Source organism: Malania oleifera, chromosome 4 (assembly GCF_029873635.1).
Source record: "Malania oleifera isolate guangnan ecotype guangnan chromosome 4, ASM2987363v1, whole genome shotgun sequence".
NCBI classification, from domain to species: Eukaryota; Viridiplantae; Streptophyta; class Magnoliopsida; order Santalales; family Ximeniaceae; genus Malania; species Malania oleifera.
The window spans coordinates 105219852-105239184 of NC_080420.1; the positions used below are offsets into that span (position 1 = coordinate 105219852).

Consider the following 19333-nt stretch of genomic DNA (forward strand, 5'->3'; position numbering starts at 1 on the left):
GTAGTGGCGGCAAGCTAAAACATGAGAGGAGAGATGGAAGGAGGGCTTGTGTGCGTGTGAGGAAGAGATTGGCTAATATGACCATCATCAGGGTCCGCGTCCTTCATCATTTTCCAATTAACAAATAAAAATGACTATTCTTGACTAACCTCTCTCTAACTTGTTCAAACTAAAAAATCTTATTGATCAACTCAAATAAAGCTGAACTTAAAGAGATGACACACTTCAACTAAACCCTGATAATAATACACAGATAACAACTAATATGTATAATAGCAAGTAATAATATTGAAGGGAATGGTGACAGGTGAAGTTCAACATGGCGACCAATAACATGTGGGGAATAAAATTAGAAGGGAAAACTTAAAGAATACAAATGTGTCTAACGGATGGCCTATTTCTAATTATATAACCTGCTAAGAGTCTGATTCGGCACCTAAAATTCATCTGAAATTGGCACTTCTCTAGCTCATGTTCTGTACTTTTGAATACAAAACAAAATCCCATCTGAGATGAAAAATGATAAAAATTGATACAAGAGAGAGACAACTGTTAAAAGAGGCATGAAGATCTAATTACAACCTAAGCATCAGCCTCCACCTAGCTCCTTTTTACTCAACAAAAACCTCAACTCTATAGGAATTGTTACAGAAACAATTACAGTGCGTATCAAACATTCATCGGTATTTGTTCTTCCTGTTTCGCTGTGTTCTCTTTGAAGCTCTTGGTCAGCCATATGGCAGTTTCCCGGGGCGAAACCTTCCCAGGCCCAAAAGGCTTCAATAACACCCCTAGCTCCTCAAACCGCGCATCTTGCAGCAACCTTGCACTAAATTCAAGCAGCCCTTCCAAAGCGTCAGCCCGCTGCTTGTAAGATGAGGTGTTGAATCGTTGGTGCTGGGAATCTGAAGAGGCCCCTGCCATTGCATCTTGATCAAAGCAATCCCTTCCATCATCTTCACCCACTTGAAACTCAGCACCACAAATTCGCTGCCAAGCATTGGCACAGGTCCTATCACAAACCTGAACTGTGCATTTGTCCTTCATTATTGAATAGTCACCTCGTAGTGAAGTAGAAGAGACTTGAGCAGAGTTTGACGATGTCCTATGAGGAGGAAAAAATGCATCTTCATATGAAGCTAATGGAAATTCAGCTATCCTGTCAATTCGAGGGGTATTGACAGAAACATCTGGGGATTTCATGCGGTGAAGTAGAACACTTTGGGGCTTATGAAAGGACTCCTGAATTGCAGCTCTTGTTGGCAATGGCAAAGAGGCTCTACGAGTTTGAGGGGAAACTTTTTTTGCTGGACTTCGTGAAGCTGGAACCTGAAACCACAGAAATGAAAGAAAAGTATGGCTGGAACCTTGAAACTGTCTGCTACATAAGCTTCTAGATATGGAATACTCAAATTGATTTAGGAAGACTCTTGTCAATTGTGCAAAGTTCCTTCTAGTATTAGATTATTAGCATCATGAGTGCGAGTCTTATCTTCAGGACAAGGAATACTACAACAAGAAGATAATTATAGAAGAAAAACAGAATATTTAATTGAACATGCATATATACAGAGAGCACACGCACTCCTGCATATGCCCCTCACAATCTTACCATTTTGTAATTCTTTGATGGCTCTGTCCATCTCCTAGGAGTGGTTGACGCTTTTTTGGGGCTCATTTTCGGAGTCTTAGCAATATTTGAAGTTTTCGAAGGGGTGCGAACTTTCGAAATTTTTGAAGCAATTTTTTTAACAGAGGGAGTCTTTTCATGAATGCTTCCAATAGACATTTTTGCTAGTTTTTTATCCAAGAAACAGGGCATAATTTGCATTGCATCAGTAGAACACATAGAGTCATGCTCAGCTTCAGATACACTTGGATTCAGAACTCGATCATTGCTGAATGATTGACGTGATTCCCTGTATGCAGTAAAAGCAATATCCTCTGGCTCTGCAAATCTTGTTACCCTTGTGTAATTGGATTCAGACCAGTTAACTGGTAAAATATCACGCATAGGGCTACTAGATTTTAGATGAATCTTAAGAACGTACGGCTGAAGATGTGGGTGCCTGAGCAGCTCTGCTTCCTGTCACAAGAACGCACAATTAATAAAAATAAAATGCATGAATGAATACAAATGCATATGTACATGTGTACACTAAACATAACAACACTAGTTATCCCTAATACCGATGCAATTGCCAATCATTAACCAAAGGATGCCACATATAAGTGTTTAAGAAGTATATTTAGGTTAAAGAATATAATAGTCTACTCTACGCCTTTATGTACAGATTTTTTTTTTATTATAAATAGTGGGAAGCTGCTATAATGGTGGCAAATACTGTGTTTGGGAGCATAGATTTCAGTCCTTGGATTTGAATTTGTATGGACTTGGAAAAAATTCAATATAATATTGTACTGTATTTTGTCCAAATTCACACAAACCCCAATCTAAGGCCACACCCAAACATAGGGTAAGTTCTTTTAGCTGAAGGCAGCCTTAAAAAGGGTATGTCTATAGTGGAGGCAGCAGAGTGTGATAGTGATAGAAATGTTGGTGGTGATGGTGATCACTAGAGACTGCATTGCAGCAATGGCGGCCATGGTGGCAATGGTGGTCAGCAAAATTATGAGGTATGACTAGAGTAAGTTTTTTGCTTTATTCTTGAGATCAAGACCAAGAGCTCAAGAATAAGGTGGGAAAACAGGGTGAAACACTTTTATAGGAACAACCAATCCCTCCCACCCCTTGCGAGGAGAATTCCCCTCCCTTTGTCCTGCATCAAGATGGGTGGATGTTTCCCTTCCTTTATTCATACCCTCTATCCCCTTCATTTTTCTCTCACAAATCACAATTGAACAATTAACAGTAATAATAACAACAACAACAACCATTGTACAAATAATAATAATTATAAGCAAAAATGATGAATACTTAATTGAATAAACCTAAATAAAAAATAATAATTTAGTATTATTAAATATTTTTTGGTTTATTGGTTTATTGGTTCAGCTTTCATTTGAAACCCAAGATTTCAACCCAAAAACTGATTTTTAATAAATTAAAAAACCAAAAAACCAAAATGGAACATAGAATGGTTTGGTTTCGATCCAGTTTTCAGTTTTTCAGTAACTTCCTAACGCCTGTATAGCTGTCACCATCACCAAAATACCATTTCTACCACCACATTGAGTTCACATTTCAAAGTCTGCCAAAATGTCCAAATGTTCCTGTTTACCCTAAAAATAAAACAAAGAGGTTGGGTGTTGGGAGCACGGATTTCAAGTCTTGGATTAGGATTTGTGTGGATTTGGATGAAACTTAACACAGTTTCATACCATGTTTTGTTCAAATCAATACAAATCTAAATCTAAGGTCCAAACTCTAAGCTCTCAAACACGAGGAGAGGGAATTTCAAAACACTGGGTTCCATCAACACCTCAAAACTTAACAAAAAATTTCAACTCTTCTAAACAGGTCAAACTTATGAAAACCAGCCACAGGCCCAAGAATACAGGATCAACTCAAACCCAGCTATGCAGACAAATGAGTTGGTACCAAAGTTAAGTTCATACATTCTCCAATCCATCATCTTTTAAAATAATTTTACTGATATAAAATACTATTAGACAAATTAAAATATTTATAAAAAAATTCATCATCAGATTGTCCAGTTGACACAACTTTCCAAACCAAGAAGGTTTGACCCGACCAGAGTGCCTAAACCTGCCACTGTTCCTATATCTTACAGCATTAGTGCTTTCATCACACACTTGCCTTACAATGCAATTTGGAATAGAAAGCACACTTGCCTTACAATGCACTTTGGTATAGTGATTGCAATACACTCATTTCATCAAATATACTAGGCTTACACTTGCATCTAAGTTGTATTTTATGTTCACTAGTGTTCACAATATTTCCTGACATACAACGATTTTACATCATTTCTGTTCTTGACCATATTTACAAATGTTTCTCCAGAAAATCTGAATTAATGCAACCAACACCTTCTCAGCCAAACGCTACCACACCCTTCATTGCTACCTTCTCAGCCAAATCCATCATCTTCTTCATTGGTGCCAGCATTACTAATGGGATCACATTTTCTATGGTAGAGGTGATGACATGGATGGCAATACATGGAAAATTTTTTTGATCTATTGGATAATACTGTTAACAAATAAGACTTTTTATATCAGTTTTTTTTTTTTTAAAGTCGCCAGCCAGGGGAGTGAAGATTGGTCTAGTGCATAAGGCTCCCTATTGTAGGATCTAGGAAGGTGAATGGTAGGCAGACTCAACCCCCATTTCTGGAAAGTTTAATACCAAATTTATGCATGCGCTGCCACATGCACCAAGAGACAGAAAACCAATTACTTAAGCATCACCAATTACATTTGAATGGAGAAAAAAATAATAATAAGAACAACAGAAATATAATTAGACATTTCCATAGTACTAAACAAATGGAATGATATTGCTAGAAAATTGAACAAAAACAAAGCAATTGCTTCCATGAGCAAAGCTTTGCTTATTCTTTCTTATTGTCCAAGGCAATTAAGCACATACACCACACAAATAGAATCCGTTATCATCAATATCACTGACGTTTGAAACAACATAACTGCCACTAGACCACCCCTTGAAAATTCTAGAATTACACTCCAACACCCTATATTTGCAGTTATTTTGTTCTCCCACTAGACACCACTCTAACGTTTTATTTCAAGTCATATTTTTCCCTCCCCTCTTCAACTGCAGCTCAGTGATGCAGGACGGAAAAGGGGATAAAAAGGGGCAGCCCAATGCACAAAGCTCCCATGTATGCAGGGTCCGGGGAAGGGAAGATAGAGAGATCACAAAATAGGGAAGAGAAACAAGGGGGATAGAGACATAAACAGGGCTTAACCCTAAAATTCTAATTCAGTTCCAAATCAAATCTACTGATTCCTTACACAACATACTCTTTAAAGACCTAATATGCTCAGGAAACAAAGAAATAAAAATTAGGAAACCAAATAATACTAGGACACTAGTTTCCTAACAGATAAAATCCTAGAATCAACCAATTTTTTTTTTTTCATACAATAAGACCTCCAACCCAGGGCCTAAGCCCCAAGGCATCCCACCTTGCAACAGAACTAAGGCCTTGGGAACCTACTAAAATGGTATCACACAAAAAAATTAATTAATTAATTAAATTACATAAAGTCATAAAAATCCCGACTACATTAAATTTCTGTCTTTGATCTAATTTCTCTACTGCATGACTAGCTAGGGTCCTAATCTTTGCCCCAATCCCCAGTCCTCTGTATCCATCCATCGCCAACGGGATCTCAAGGCGATAGATTACCCCTACTAATATTTGCCCACCGGATACTAGCAACTTCTCTATAGTACGGGGACGTCAAAGCCCATAACTTCTGCCAACCCATGCCCTACTTGCTTATGACCTCGCGGATGGAGAGGGATTCGAATCCCCAGTATTCCTATCAATACTTCAGTTTTCAAGACCGACTCTTTCAACCACTCAGACATCCATCCCCTTTGCTCGCCCTATCTATCGGCATGCTGGTAGGAAGGGGCTTATCTATGTGATTTGCTACGCTTGCTTGTGCCTATCGGCAGACTCTATTGCCTGCCGGTTAGCGAAACATTCCCAGTAGTACGAATCACTACGGTCTTGTTTCTATAAGATAATAAGCGCCATGGTTACTGTGCTCCCTGTGGGTAATAGTAGTTTTCTAACAAGTCAGCTCCAATACTTTTTATCACTCCCTGAATGCTAATGGATAGGACCTGCACAACAGCTTTTCACCAAGCTAAAAGCTCAATTCATTACTTGTGAATTTTTGACTGACCAGATACTAACAGTAGTTTTTCATACCACTTTCAATTTGGGACTTCCAACTGCATGGAATTTCAATAAACCTGTATAGAGGAGTAGTTGACCTATCTTGCAGTTTTTCTCCTGCTGGGGATTTCTTCTTCCTGCCCTATTTGAGCTGAAGCCTGGGCCATTACTATGATCCTTCAATCCTGGCCTAGTCATTATCAGCCATCCATTATCAAAAAAAAAAAAAATCTAAAACCATATATATATATATACAAGCCTGTGTGTTCCAATCGGCAGGTTTCAACCTCCAACCCTCACATGAATTCTCTGCTTCTTTTTTTTCCCACAAAGCCCATCTCCCATCAACGTGGACATCCACCCCTAAAATCTACCTTCCATCATTTCCGGCGAATAGTTAGACCCCTAAAGTCCATATTTTCTGACCAATTTATAGACAACCCACGGCCAAAATCCACCTTTCCCATCATTTCCAGTAAGCAGCAAGACCTTAAACTCCATCTTTTCCAATCAATCTACAACCTACACCCACAATACATTTCCATCATTTTCAGCAAAAAATGAGACCCTTATCTCATAGTTTCCGACTATTAATTTACATTAATCCACACCCAAAATAAACCTCCATAATTTCCAGTGACAGCATCACAGCAAGGGCTCCTAACTCCATATTTTCCATCAATCTACAACAGACAGATCATTTTTGGCGTTGATGAGGGTGGAAGCTTTGGCATGGACTTCACTGGTTCTGGCCAATGTTCTGGTTGGTGGGTGGTGGGTGGTGGGTGGAGGCAGAGGCAGACGGTAGCATTGCAGGCAGTGGCGGAATGACTTCAGGCATGGGCTCAACATTAATGGAGTGGGCATGGTTTCAGTTGAGAAGAAAGTTCTGGTTGATTTGGATTTTGTTTCTTCCGGTTGATTTTGGATTTTGGGAATCAGTGCAGCTGGAGATGGCTTTTGCACTGAAGACAAGATGCAGCATACATGTCCATCCATAATTGGAGCATGCATGCAAATTTTCTATGCGCAGCGCTCAGGGAAAGCTGGTGTGTGTGCATGTGTGTAATGTATGTATATGTAAACCTCTCAGAGTCCTCAAAAATGTAATAGAAAAAATCTTGCCTGGGAGAAATTCTACTCCCAATTGGTTCGGATGAATTATCTTACATATCAGTATCATTTCTGTGACAAAAGCACATTTCTGTGATAGAAGCACATTTGGTGAACCATTTTGGAATAAAACAAGACCATGTATATATTTAACCAAAGACCCATCACATGATGGACCCTATAACCTAATGGCAAACACATTAATGAAATTTTCTGTGTCTAATGCAATCACATTCAATGCCAATCACGCAATGTAATGAGATTTTGCCACTTCATAGAGGGACAGGCGGAACCCTGTAAACATGCCACACTCTGAGAAGCAATAAGTTGTCAGCTTGTCTACAGTACATATTTGAAAAACAGTTGCAGAGTCAAGTGTCCAAAGGGCCTCGGGCACCATGGTTTCAAAAAAAAAAAAAATTCAAATCATCCTATACTTGGATGAGGGCTTCTTCATATGTTCATATCAAAAGTAAATTAGATAAGAATGCAACATACACATGGGCGAAGCTCAGGGTTTTTCCGCAGCATGCTTTTAACAAGACCACGACTGAAATAGGGAAAAAAAGAAGTTAGATTTGCAATATTCACCAACTAAAAGCCAGTTAAAGAAAAACAAAAAATGCTTATTGTATATGAAATATTGGGTTTGGGTTGGGTGGGGGGGGGGGGGAACATAGGTTACTAATTTAAATATTCACAATCCAGTTACCACTCATCTCACATCCTCTTGCCATCAAGATTTGGAGCCATATATCAATTAAATTTAATAGAACTTACCCAAAGTAGAATATTCAATTCCTAGCATAATAAATTAAGATTTTGCAACTGGAACAAGCAATTACATCAATTACGTGATAGAAGGACAAGGACTCACAATGCAGCAGAGTATTTGGTTGGAAGTGGAGCCACAATTGACTTGTTTATTTTGTTAATCAGTGCTTGCATATCCTGCTCAAACAACAGCAAGTAAAATAAGAATCTCCAACTTGATTGAAGCGTGATCAAAGATCGAGTAGCAAACTAAAATGATCATGAAAGAAAGCAGAGTGCCTATTACTGCTCATCATACTGTTAAAGCTCATATATTATGGGCCAACAATGTATATCAAACTTTAACACTCCCCCGCACGTGCAGCCAGCCAGCCCGACAGCACGTGAAGATATAAACAATCGATAATAACACTCATTCCAGGGAATGTAATAATTTGATATAAACAATCAATAAATAACACCCATTATAGGGAGCATAATAATTCTTAAACACCACACAACAAACATGTTCAACAAGACTAGAACCCAAGACCTCCTAGTAACCAACTTTGATTCCATGACAAACAACCACTTTCCCTAAAAGCTTAAGCTGTTAGGTTGTGGGCCAACAATGTATATCAAGATTTTAACACTACCCCAACATGCAGCCCAATAGCGCGTGAGAGATAAACACATGATGAATAACACCCATTGCAGGGAATACAGCAATTTTAAATGCAACATAATAAACGCAGGCAACAACTATGTATCAAATTGAAGCTCAAGTGGAGAGTCGGTGCTATCATTCATACGGTAGTCACATTGAAGAGCATTTGTGCATGTGTGTGTAATTTCACTCTCCATCAATACCTTCCAATGTTCTATCATGCAGACATGGACTATTAAAAACAGAATATAATGATTAAAAAGACAGGATAATAAATAATTTGGGCCTGTGAAATTTTATTATTTTTTTGCGAGTTCCACAGAAAATTCAATATCCTTGTTTCTTACTTTCTCGACCTGCATGATTTTCTTATCCATGACCACTAAACTGAGAGTACAAAACGCATTGTATATCCTACTATAACACTATATGTTGGCGTGAGTCCCGCAATTAGCCAGCTATGGAAATCTTAGTTTTAGGAATTCCTTCATTCAAGGGTCAAACATGATTGTAGCCATAAATATTGTACAGACATAGAATAGCTTCCTAAAATAGTTTCCTGTATCTCTATATCTTGTACTCAATTTTATGGAAATGAATAAATAAAAAGTTACGTTTGACATGGTATCAGAGCATGATCTTGGGTTCCGTGTTTTTTTATCAGGCAGGGGTCAAGATTTTGCTCGGCCTTCATGGCCGACTCCACCGAAAAAATCCTAGATAATCTAACATAAAAAATGACGGAGGTTTTGTCAAGGGTCCAAACCTCTACCTCAACCCCAGATCAAGGTAATTGTGGTCAAGTTTTTTGCAGCTCTACTACTCGGAATGATGGTGCCTGGATTATCGACTCCAGAGCAACGGATCATATGACATTTGATCCAAATGACTTCTCCAACACAACTCACCCACAGAGGACTTGCATTGCCAACGCCAATGGGGCCACTTACCCAGTCACAGAGGCTGGAACCGTGCCCCTGTCTCCCTCTCTCTCTCTAACTCACACACTTCTTGTTCCATCTCTCTCCAACAAATTGATGTCTGTGAGTCAAGTTACTGAAGAGCTTAATTGTGTTGTGCTGATATACTCTACTTTTTGTCTTCTTCAGGATGTTCTCAGCAAGGAGATTGTTGGGCATGGTACTAAGAGGGGGGGATTGTACTACCTTGATGACTTCAGTCCAGGCAGCAAATCACACGCACCATCAAACTAGTCGCCATGAACGACAGATTTGGCTATGGCATAAGCGCTTGGGGCACCCATCATTCGGCTATCTCCGGCATCTACTCTCATCTTTATTTTCCCATGTGCAGAATGTGGACTTTAAATGTGATACATGTATCAAGGCTAAAAGCCAACGAGTTTCTTATCTAGTTAGCTTGAATAAAACTAATATTCCGTTTGCATTGATACACTCTGATGTGGGGACCATCCCCGATACCTACTTCCTCTGGTCACCGTTGGTTTGTGATTTTTGTAATTGTACTCGAATGACATGGCTCTATCAACTAAAAAACCAAAGACGAAGTTTTCACCATTTTTCAAGCATTTCATGCCATGGTTCAAACTCAATTCTCTTCCAAGATAAAAATTCTTTGTTCCGATAATGGTGGCGAATTCGTCAACCAAAGATTTCAGGCCTATTTCCAACAACATGGCCTCCTCCTTGAGACCTCATGCTCTCAAACACCACAACAAAATGGTGTCGCTGAGAGGAAAAATCGGCATATTTTGGAAACATCCCGTGCCCTACTCCTTGGGGCAATGGTGCCGAGTTGCCATTGGGGGGATGTTGTGGTTACTGCAGTGTACTTAATCAATCGTATGCCATCTAAAATTTTACACTTTAAAACCCCCTTACAAATCCTCTCTACTCATATATCCCTTCCCTCAATATTGATGCTTCCTCCTAGAATTTTCGGGTGTGTTGCTTTTGTCCACCTCCACAAGAATCAACGTACCAAACTGGACCCATGTGTCGTTCGGTGCTTATTTTTGGGATATGGTTTACATAAAAAAGGCTTTCTTTGCTATGACCCCACTACCAACCGAACCTATATCACCATGGACGTTACATTTCTTAAGTCCAAGAATTTCAATCCTTCACTGGTACCCAATTCTTCCCTTCAAGGGGAGACTCAAGTAGAAGAGACGAATTGGTCGATGGCCCTCGTAGGTGAGCATGGAACTGGAAATAGAGAGGTTGAACCGCATGAGGTACCACTAGATATTGAATATGTCGAATTGATGAATGATGAAGCCGAAGAACCTGGAAGTGAAGAAGCCGAAAATGAAGAAGTGGATAATATAGAGTACACTCAGTCCCCTCACTCCTCAGTACCCGAAGACCCTCCTCCTCCTGAGAATGTCCCTGAGGTAAGTACTCCCGCTGCACCTTTACATGCTAATATTTTGGATTCCTTTACTGGTTATATGTTGCCTTTTAGACACAATCGTGCGAAACCGCCGTACAGATACAGCCCAGATGAAGAAGGAAGGAAGTCCAAATACCCAATTGCAAATTATGTATCTACTCAAGGTTTGTCCAGGCCGCTCAAGACTTTCACTCAAACACTATCCTCCTGCCATATTCCCAGTAATGCTGAAGAGGCGTTATCGAATCCAGAGTGGGCGCAAGCAATGCAAGAAGAACTAGAAGCCTTAAAGAAAAATAATACATGGAAGTTCGTCCCATTACCGTAAGGAAAAAAATAGTGGGATGCAAATGGGTGTTCTCTATAAAGTACAAGGCTGATGGATCAATTGACCGATACAAGGCGAAACTTGTGGCGAAGGGTTTTACCCAAACGTATGGCATAGACTACTTAGAAACCTTCTCACCAGTAGCTAAACTGAATACCATTAGAGTCTTACTATCTCTTGTAGCAAATTTGGACTGGCTACTACATCAACTCGACGTGAAGAATGCTTTCCTTCATGGCAACTTTGACGAGGAGGTATACATGGATATCCCGCCAGGATATACAGGATCGGCTGGGAACAAAATTGTTTGTAAACTGGAGAGGGCATTGTATGGACTAAAACAGTCACCGTGAGCACGGTTTGGCCGACTTAGTTCAGCTATGAGGAAGTATGGCTATCACCAAAGTAACTCTGACCATACTCTCTTCCTGAAACACCGACAAAGCAAGGTGATAGCATTAATAGTCTATGTGGATGATATGATAATTACAGGGGATGATGCTGATGAGATCTCGAGGCTACAAGAACAATTGTCTACTGAATTTGAAATGAAAAACTTGGGAGGGCTTAAGTATTTTCTGGGAATAGAGGTGGCGAGGTCAAGAAAAGGCATATTCCTCTCTCAGCGGAAATACGTACTAGACTTATTAACGGAAGTGGGATTACTAGAGTGTAAACCTGTGGATACGCCGATTGTGCAGAACCATAGGCTTGGAGAATATTCGGACCAGGTGCCAGCCGATAAGGTGAGGTATCAAAGACTAGTGGGGAAGCTCATTTACTTATCTCACACTCGTCCAGACATTGCTTACGACGTAAGTGTGGTAAGCCAATTTATGCATTAATCCGAGTGAAGACCATATGGGTACCGTAATTCGAATTCTCCGCTATCTAAAGTCATCACTAGGATGACTAATGTTCTCCAAGAATGCTCATCTGAAGATTGAAGGGTACACGGATGCGGACTGGACTGAGAATATCTTGGATAGAAAGTCTACTTCAAGCTACTTTACATTTATTGGAGGAAACTTGGTTACATGGAGGAGTAAAAAGCAGAAGGTGGTAGCATTATCCAGCGCTGAAGCTAAGTTCCGAGGCATGGCGAAAGGATTATGTGAGCTTCTTTGGCTTAGAGGTTTACTAACAGAGGTCGGTTTTCCTCTTGACTCTGCAATGAATTTATTCTGTGATAACAAAGCTGCCATCGACATATCTCACAACCCAGTTCAACATGACCGCACCAAGCAAGTGGAGATAGACCAACATTTCATCGAATAGAACCTGGAAGAGAAGATCATTCAGTTCCCTTTCGTTAAATCTGAAGATCAGTTAGCTGACATTCTTACCAAGGCAGTTTCCAGCAGAAACTTCAATGACTCACTTGACAAGTTTGGTGTTAGAGATATCTACACACCAACTTGAGGGGGAGTGTTGGCGTGAGTCCCGCAATTAGCCAACTATGGAAATCTTAGATTTAGGAATTCCTTCATTCAAGGGTCAAACATGATTGTAGCCGTAAATAATGTACAGACATAGAATAACTTCCTAAAATAGTTTCTTGTATCTCTATATCTTGTACTCAATTTTATGGAAATGAATAAATAAAAAGTTACGTTTGACACTATAGGCATAAAATGTGCCTATGCAACCAACCACAACCCAGGTCTAGAAAACACTAGGACACCTGCAAGGTATTACTAATTAAATGGAGATTCGATACCCACACGGAAAAAATTGGAAAAAATGGAATCTTTGTGCATCTGCGAACATAACTTTTAGAATTTACAATACCCTACTGCCCTTAATAAGGGAAACACAGAAGATACTATCCAGAAACTTACAAATGCTTTAAATGCAGGCTTATGAGCAGTCATTTCATACATACAGCATCCTGAAAAGAAAAAATTAAAGATGAAATGCACATTCAGCCAACAAGTAGCAAATAAATCAACTTAAGAAATCACACATCCACACAAGAACACCCTGTACACACATGGAATATGTATGAACATGCCTATATGGCTTACCCAAGGACCAAATATCTGATTTAGAACCATAAGGGATATCAGCAAGAAGCTCGGGACACATGTAGCTAGGGGTACCCACAACCTGAATTATGATACCATAACTTGAGCATAATCATGCAAAAGTTGGAACATGAAAGATATAGCCAATTCATTGCTTGCATTACTTACAGAGGAGGCAAGATCATCTGAAGACAACATTTTAGCAAGTCCAAAATCACCTGCACCCAACATCGCCATCCTTTGCTTTAAGGAAATCAAAATACACTTGAAGAAAACAAAGAAATTAAGAGAAGAATGGAACACTTACCAAGACGTATGTCCTGATCTTTTGTCAAGAATATATTTGAACACTGAAAGCAAGATGGAAATGGAGCATTATGAGCACAAAATAACTTCAGAGATTTTAGAGGGAGATGAATGACAATCAACACCTCTGTTAAGTGTGCAAGCATGCACAAATATACACCACTAACCTTAACATCTCGGTGAAGAATATGATTTGTGTGCAGGTAGTCAAGTGCCATTAAGAGTTGAACTAGCCACTTACAGAGTTTCTGCAAACACGTCAACAGGTAGAATATCAGAAGATAGGGTTCCCAAAGGCATAGCCGGTTAATGCATATATGAGAGAAAGGACGTAGAAAAACAAAAAAGAAAAAAGAAAAAGAGACCTCTTCAGGGAAATAAACTCCTTTTGCTTTCTTAATGGCTTCAGCCCTGAAAGAAGTGGCAAAAGAGCCAAGATCACTTAAATGGTATCAAATTCATCTTAATGCGGATGAATCTAAGGTCAGATCTTAATTTCAGACAGAAAACTTACATGTCTCCTCCTTCACAATAACCTATGACAATGCAAACATAGCAACCCTGGGAGCAATGACATCAATATTGTCAAAAGTGGAAACCAACTAAAATCTGGCCACGTGCAACTACTCTGGGTTTACATAACAAAAGTAAAAGCAGAATTAAAACCAAAACTAATCTTAGATGAGGCCATGCAGTCAACCCTTTAAAGGATTATACTTTGATGGAACACTAATGAGGGAAATATGCTATTGGCAAAGTGATCCTGGCATGTAAGGCAATAAATGCCTGCATCATCGCACCTGGCATTTTCCAGTTTTTATAGTATTTAAATACTAGCAGTAAACTGCTGCTAATCTTCAGTGACCAACACCCCTGTATGTTTCAAGATGTAACTCAAGTCAACTAAACAGTATCTTATCCAGACCATTATTTGGATTGCTTTCAAAACTCACACAATTAAACCCAAACAAATATCATGTCCAACATTATAAAATTCCTGCTTCAAATTAGAAGATTGTATTCAGTTAAGCAACCCAAAGACGAGCAGAGTAAGTCTTTCCAGGTTAAGATTCAGATATTTCAATCACTACAAAATCCTAAGGGTAAAAATGGAAATTTATTTAAACATAGAAACAGGAAAATTATGGCAACACATTTGCCTATATATTTGTATACCAAGGGTGTATAAAGTTGAATTCACTGTGGAAAAAACAGAATAGATCTAAAAGAAGACAAAAGGAATGTCTGTTTGGAACAAGTTCATGTCTCATATTAGAACTACAACAGATAATTTGGGGCATTTTGTGAATAAACCAGGATTCAATCAAAATATTCAGGAATTTTATGGGACATTTCAGGAATTGCTAAATCATATTAGTAAATTCCAATTACATCCGGTTCAGTACAAAAAATAAAAAAATAATAAAAAAAAATCCTTAAGTACACTTGAGCTTTTTGGAAATAATAGATGCATTTCATTACAAAAATGAACCCATTTAAGGCCTCACGTGCACGCGCCCCAGGGGAATGCGCCAATTTAAGGATTTTTCAGAATTAGAATCAGAACCCATATGTGTTGGATATCTAGTTTGAACGAATTGACCTGACCATAAAATCTACTTACCAAAACCCATACACCTTACTTTTTATCAGCCATTGTCGTTGTTCAATAAATACTTGAAACACACCACTCTTTTCTTTTGGGAATCATTTTGACAAAATAAGTAACTTTATAACATGGGTACTTATAAAAAGCTGTGCCCGTGTTGGTAACATGTTAGTGATCTCTACTTCCCTGGACTTACGTCCAATGAACTTCTGATACATTCAAAATTTTAACATGAACCTTTGAACTGCAGACAATCAGCACAAATCAACAACTGTAAAACAGCTAGTGTACCTTTGAACACAGCTTTTTATTTCAACTTAAGATAAGTAAACCCACAAAAGCAAAAAGAACAACAGCTTGTGAGCAATTAGTAAGAATTTGGGCCATTTTTTTTAGCAGAAGAGGCAAGATATCATGACAGTTCTTATTGATTCAGTGGAGTTTCCATGCTTCTATGCATGAAGTAAAAATTCATTAAAACTAAAAGTGGAGAGAGAGAGAGAGAGAGAGAGTACAAAACTTACATTGCGGCAGCCTCTTGCTCTATTCATAATTAAAATATATATGTGAGAAGAGAATGGTACCCTTGGGTACAACAGAGGTTTAGACAAAATAATTGGAAGCCTAAAGAATCAAAAAAATATACTACTTCAAAGGAATGCATCATGTATATTGCACATACTGTGTAGTCACTGTAGTGTCTAATGTCAAATGATGCAAATTAAACTCAAAGGGAAGAGTATTAGAGCATTTTTTCATAGCAAAGGAATAAAAAATGAAAATAATGGAAGCCACTGCAGATTAATACACAGAAAGGAATGGATGCCATAGCCTAATGAATACAATCTAAAAGAAGCCAGACATTTGTTTTCTGACCTTTTCTACCCATGAATCTTTGTACTCCACAATAAATGGATTCTGCATTCTGGAAATAAGCTCCATCTATATGTAACAGAAAATGGATAAGTCAATGGAAATCCAAAATCTGGATATCCAGCAATAAAAGATTCAACTTCAAGCATAACCAGATTAAGATAGGAAACAATGAACATCCATATTCAATATTTCAAGAAATTATGCTGCAACAAACCATGGTTGCCAGCACAAAATTATGTAGCAGTTGTAACCCCATACCATTACTCAAAGAGTTTCCTTTAGTTATATGTGAGAGATATCAAGTGCTTATTTAACACTATGATGAACGTTTTGTTGATGTGTTTTTACAAACCCATAATGAAACTCTACTGCACGAGTTTAAATTTATCAAAATCTAACAAGTGAACATCAATCTTTAAGTTAGGCGTGTTGAGAACCACAATTAATGCAACATATGAATAATTAGAAGTGTAAATGCATCTTTCTAAATACTTCATGTGTGTAAGAAATAAAATTTGGGAACAAAACTAAAGAATACGAACCTCCTGGTGTGCAGATCTACGACACCTATCAGTCTGCCGGGCAAGACGAATCTTTTTCAAGACATACCTTGGTATTTGGATAAGAAAAAAATGAAATGCAATCACAATTGTGATGTCTCGAGAATAAAGATCAAACCATTAAACATTAAAAGAGAAAGATAGTCAATCCTCACTTTTTCTTTTCATGCTTATGCCTGACAAGAAGAGCCGAGCCAAAAGCCCCTTTCCCAACTTGCTCTAGTATTTCATATTGTTCCATGTTGCATCCGGTCATGTACCTTGCTGGGTATAGGCCTACAGCGTTCAGCCCTACAACATATTCACAATAACCAGAAAAGAACATGACAAAACAAACTCAAATGCAGGAATTTGACTGCAAAAGAGAGCTACATTACCAATTAAGTTACCAATAAATGCACATGCATTAGGCAAACAAATTCTTCTTGAAAAACTATCAAAATGAATGTAGTCTAAATAAAGATATATCACTTCCATTAATTGGTAAGACAAAGAAACCCATGAATACCCAGAAAGAAACAAAAGGCTGCCAGATTTTCAACTGCTAAGCCGCAATAGTTCATCCAAACCACTAAACACAACTAATTTTTAACTAAAGCACAAGCATTTAAATAGTGAACAGAGCATTGGACATATTCAAAGAATTAGAAGTAATCGTTTAAAATGCACGAATTTGCATTAAGCAACGCATGTCGCATCGTAAATACATTGACAGATTCAAAGAAATTAAAATCACTTAAAATACAAAAACTTGCGCACGAAATAGAAGTATGACAAAATTTCAACAATATTTGAATTGAAACAAGATTTAAAAAAAAAAAAAAAATCGCTGTAGCAGTTGAAAGAGAGAGGGACGAAGAAAGTGCTCAAGATATCTAACTAGAAAAGTGGTTACAGACCAGAAATCTCCGAAGTTACAAGCACGCGTTTAAATCAAAAAAAAAAAATTAAAAACCACAAATACATCACAAACTGACTCACATTGATGCGATGACCATTGCAAAAAGGCATAAGAAATCAAAAATCAGCTCAAAAATATAGAAAAGATAAAATAACAAAAATCTTCGTGGACACCCAAAAACGGCAAATGCGCCTTCCGAATTGAAGTCATTTTCACTGAGAGAGAACACCGAACCCAAATATACCGAAAAGAATCAAAAACTGCAGGCTCCAGAAGGCGATAATGGAGCAGAAAATACCTCAAAGTAACAAAAACACGGCAGCGCAAGATCACGAAACGTCTGGAAGAGAAGGGATACGCAACAGGAACAACGACTTCGACATTCGCAAAGAAAAGACGACGAAGAGCCATGATGGAAGGAGACGCCGCATATCTTCCTCCATTGGCATTCGGACAGAGAGAGAGAGAGAGAGAGAGAGAAGATGAGGAAGATAAATCTCAGAAGAGAGATAGAGTAGAGCTTATATAAGACAAGCCAGAGGAGAGAGAGAGAGAGAGAGAGAGAGAGAGAGGGTCTATAGACTCTGAGGTCATGAAAAGCAGAGAAAGAGGTGTAGAAAAATGAAGAGTGTGTCTGGGAGCAGGGGAAAGAGACCTTCCATCTGAGTGAATTTGGAAACTTTACAAGCTTTTAATTAAGAACTTCTTTTCTCTCTCTCTCTCTCTCTTTTTTACCAATAAAAAAATGCTGTTCATTTCCCTTATTTAACCTAACCAATTAAAAAAATTACTTATTACCTTTTCTACACAAATAAATAATAAAATATCACAAATTAATTTTCCTGATTTCTTTTTTTTTCTATTCATTTTTTGTCCAATTTTATTTATTTTTATATTTTTTATTATTATTATTATAGGATAGGAGAGTTAATAGACATCATATGAGCGAAATCGAGAACAATTGTCCGTTTTATCTTACAAGTTACGAGTTAATAAAAATTTTTAAACACTAATTTCCTTTATAATGATTACATGCTCTTTTTAGCAAGCTATCATACCTGTGTTTAACATTTTTTTTTCATTTCTATTCAATTATATTTCATGATCTAAATACAACCGTATTACTCGTTCATAATTATTAAATTTTAATTAATTTATCAATTTGCATTTAAATTTATAAACTAATTATATAATCATTGGAGTCAACTTCAATAGAGTTTTGTAGTTTGTAGTTTGTCAAAAGCTATAAAAGGATATCACTTAATGTTAACTTAAAGGATTTATAAAATCAAACAAGATATAATAATTTGACACTATTAAAATAAATTCCACAACTATCGACAATCGTTCACTCGCAAGTGTCTTGCTATTATGTTACTCATTAGAACTTTTTATAAAAATAACTACCCACTCTTTACAATAATGCATGCCTATTGCGCTTGTATTTATTAATGTTCATAGGTGGCATCCATTGAGTAAGCAATTAAAAGTCAAAATATATAACACATAAGGGTAGATTTGCTATCATTTATGTTTTATATTTTTTTACTTTTCATTTTTGCATAGAGCGAAGAAACAGATAATGAAAATCTATTTATTTTATTTACTTACTACTTTTTTTATTTTTATTGTCATTTTGCAACTTTTTTTTGAGAAAAATCAAAAAATAAATTTTATAATTTTTATTTATTTTGGAATCCTTTTATCGGAATATTTTAGTATCAAAAATTAGTTTTTTTGTATTAAATTATCTATTTTATATATTTTTAAAAATTTAAAAGAATATGAATATGTAAATTTTAATTATGAATAGAATAAAAATATCGATAAAATTTCAAAAAATTTGAAAAGAATGGAAAGGATTTCTACTATAATATTTTGGTACAAAATTATGGGATTCATACTTGAGTTCAAAATAATAATTTAATGACATTTTTTGGTAAAACTTTTCATTGA

At 37.4% G+C, this 19333-nt stretch overlaps 1 protein-coding gene across 1 annotated transcript; it reads right to left on the reverse strand.

Annotated features, from left to right (window-relative positions):
* Positions 1-320: 320 nt before the first annotated feature.
* LOC131154202 (serine/threonine-protein kinase Nek2) lies at positions 321-18021 on the reverse strand. Its single transcript, XM_058106810.1, has 15 exons — positions 17676-18021; positions 16632-16767; positions 16459-16525; positions 15917-15982; positions 13946-13992; positions 13797-13842; positions 13599-13679; positions 13433-13475; positions 13294-13343; positions 13126-13207; positions 12940-12989; positions 7852-7925; positions 7473-7524; positions 1613-2086; positions 321-1329 (listed from the first exon to the last, which is right to left on the reverse strand). Exons 2-15 carry the CDS (start codon positions 16730-16732, stop codon positions 670-672), a joined length of 1893 nt encoding a protein of 630 aa, XP_057962793.1. The 5' UTR covers positions 16733-16767; positions 17676-18021; the 3' UTR covers positions 321-669.
* Positions 18022-19333: the final 1312 nt, after the last annotated feature.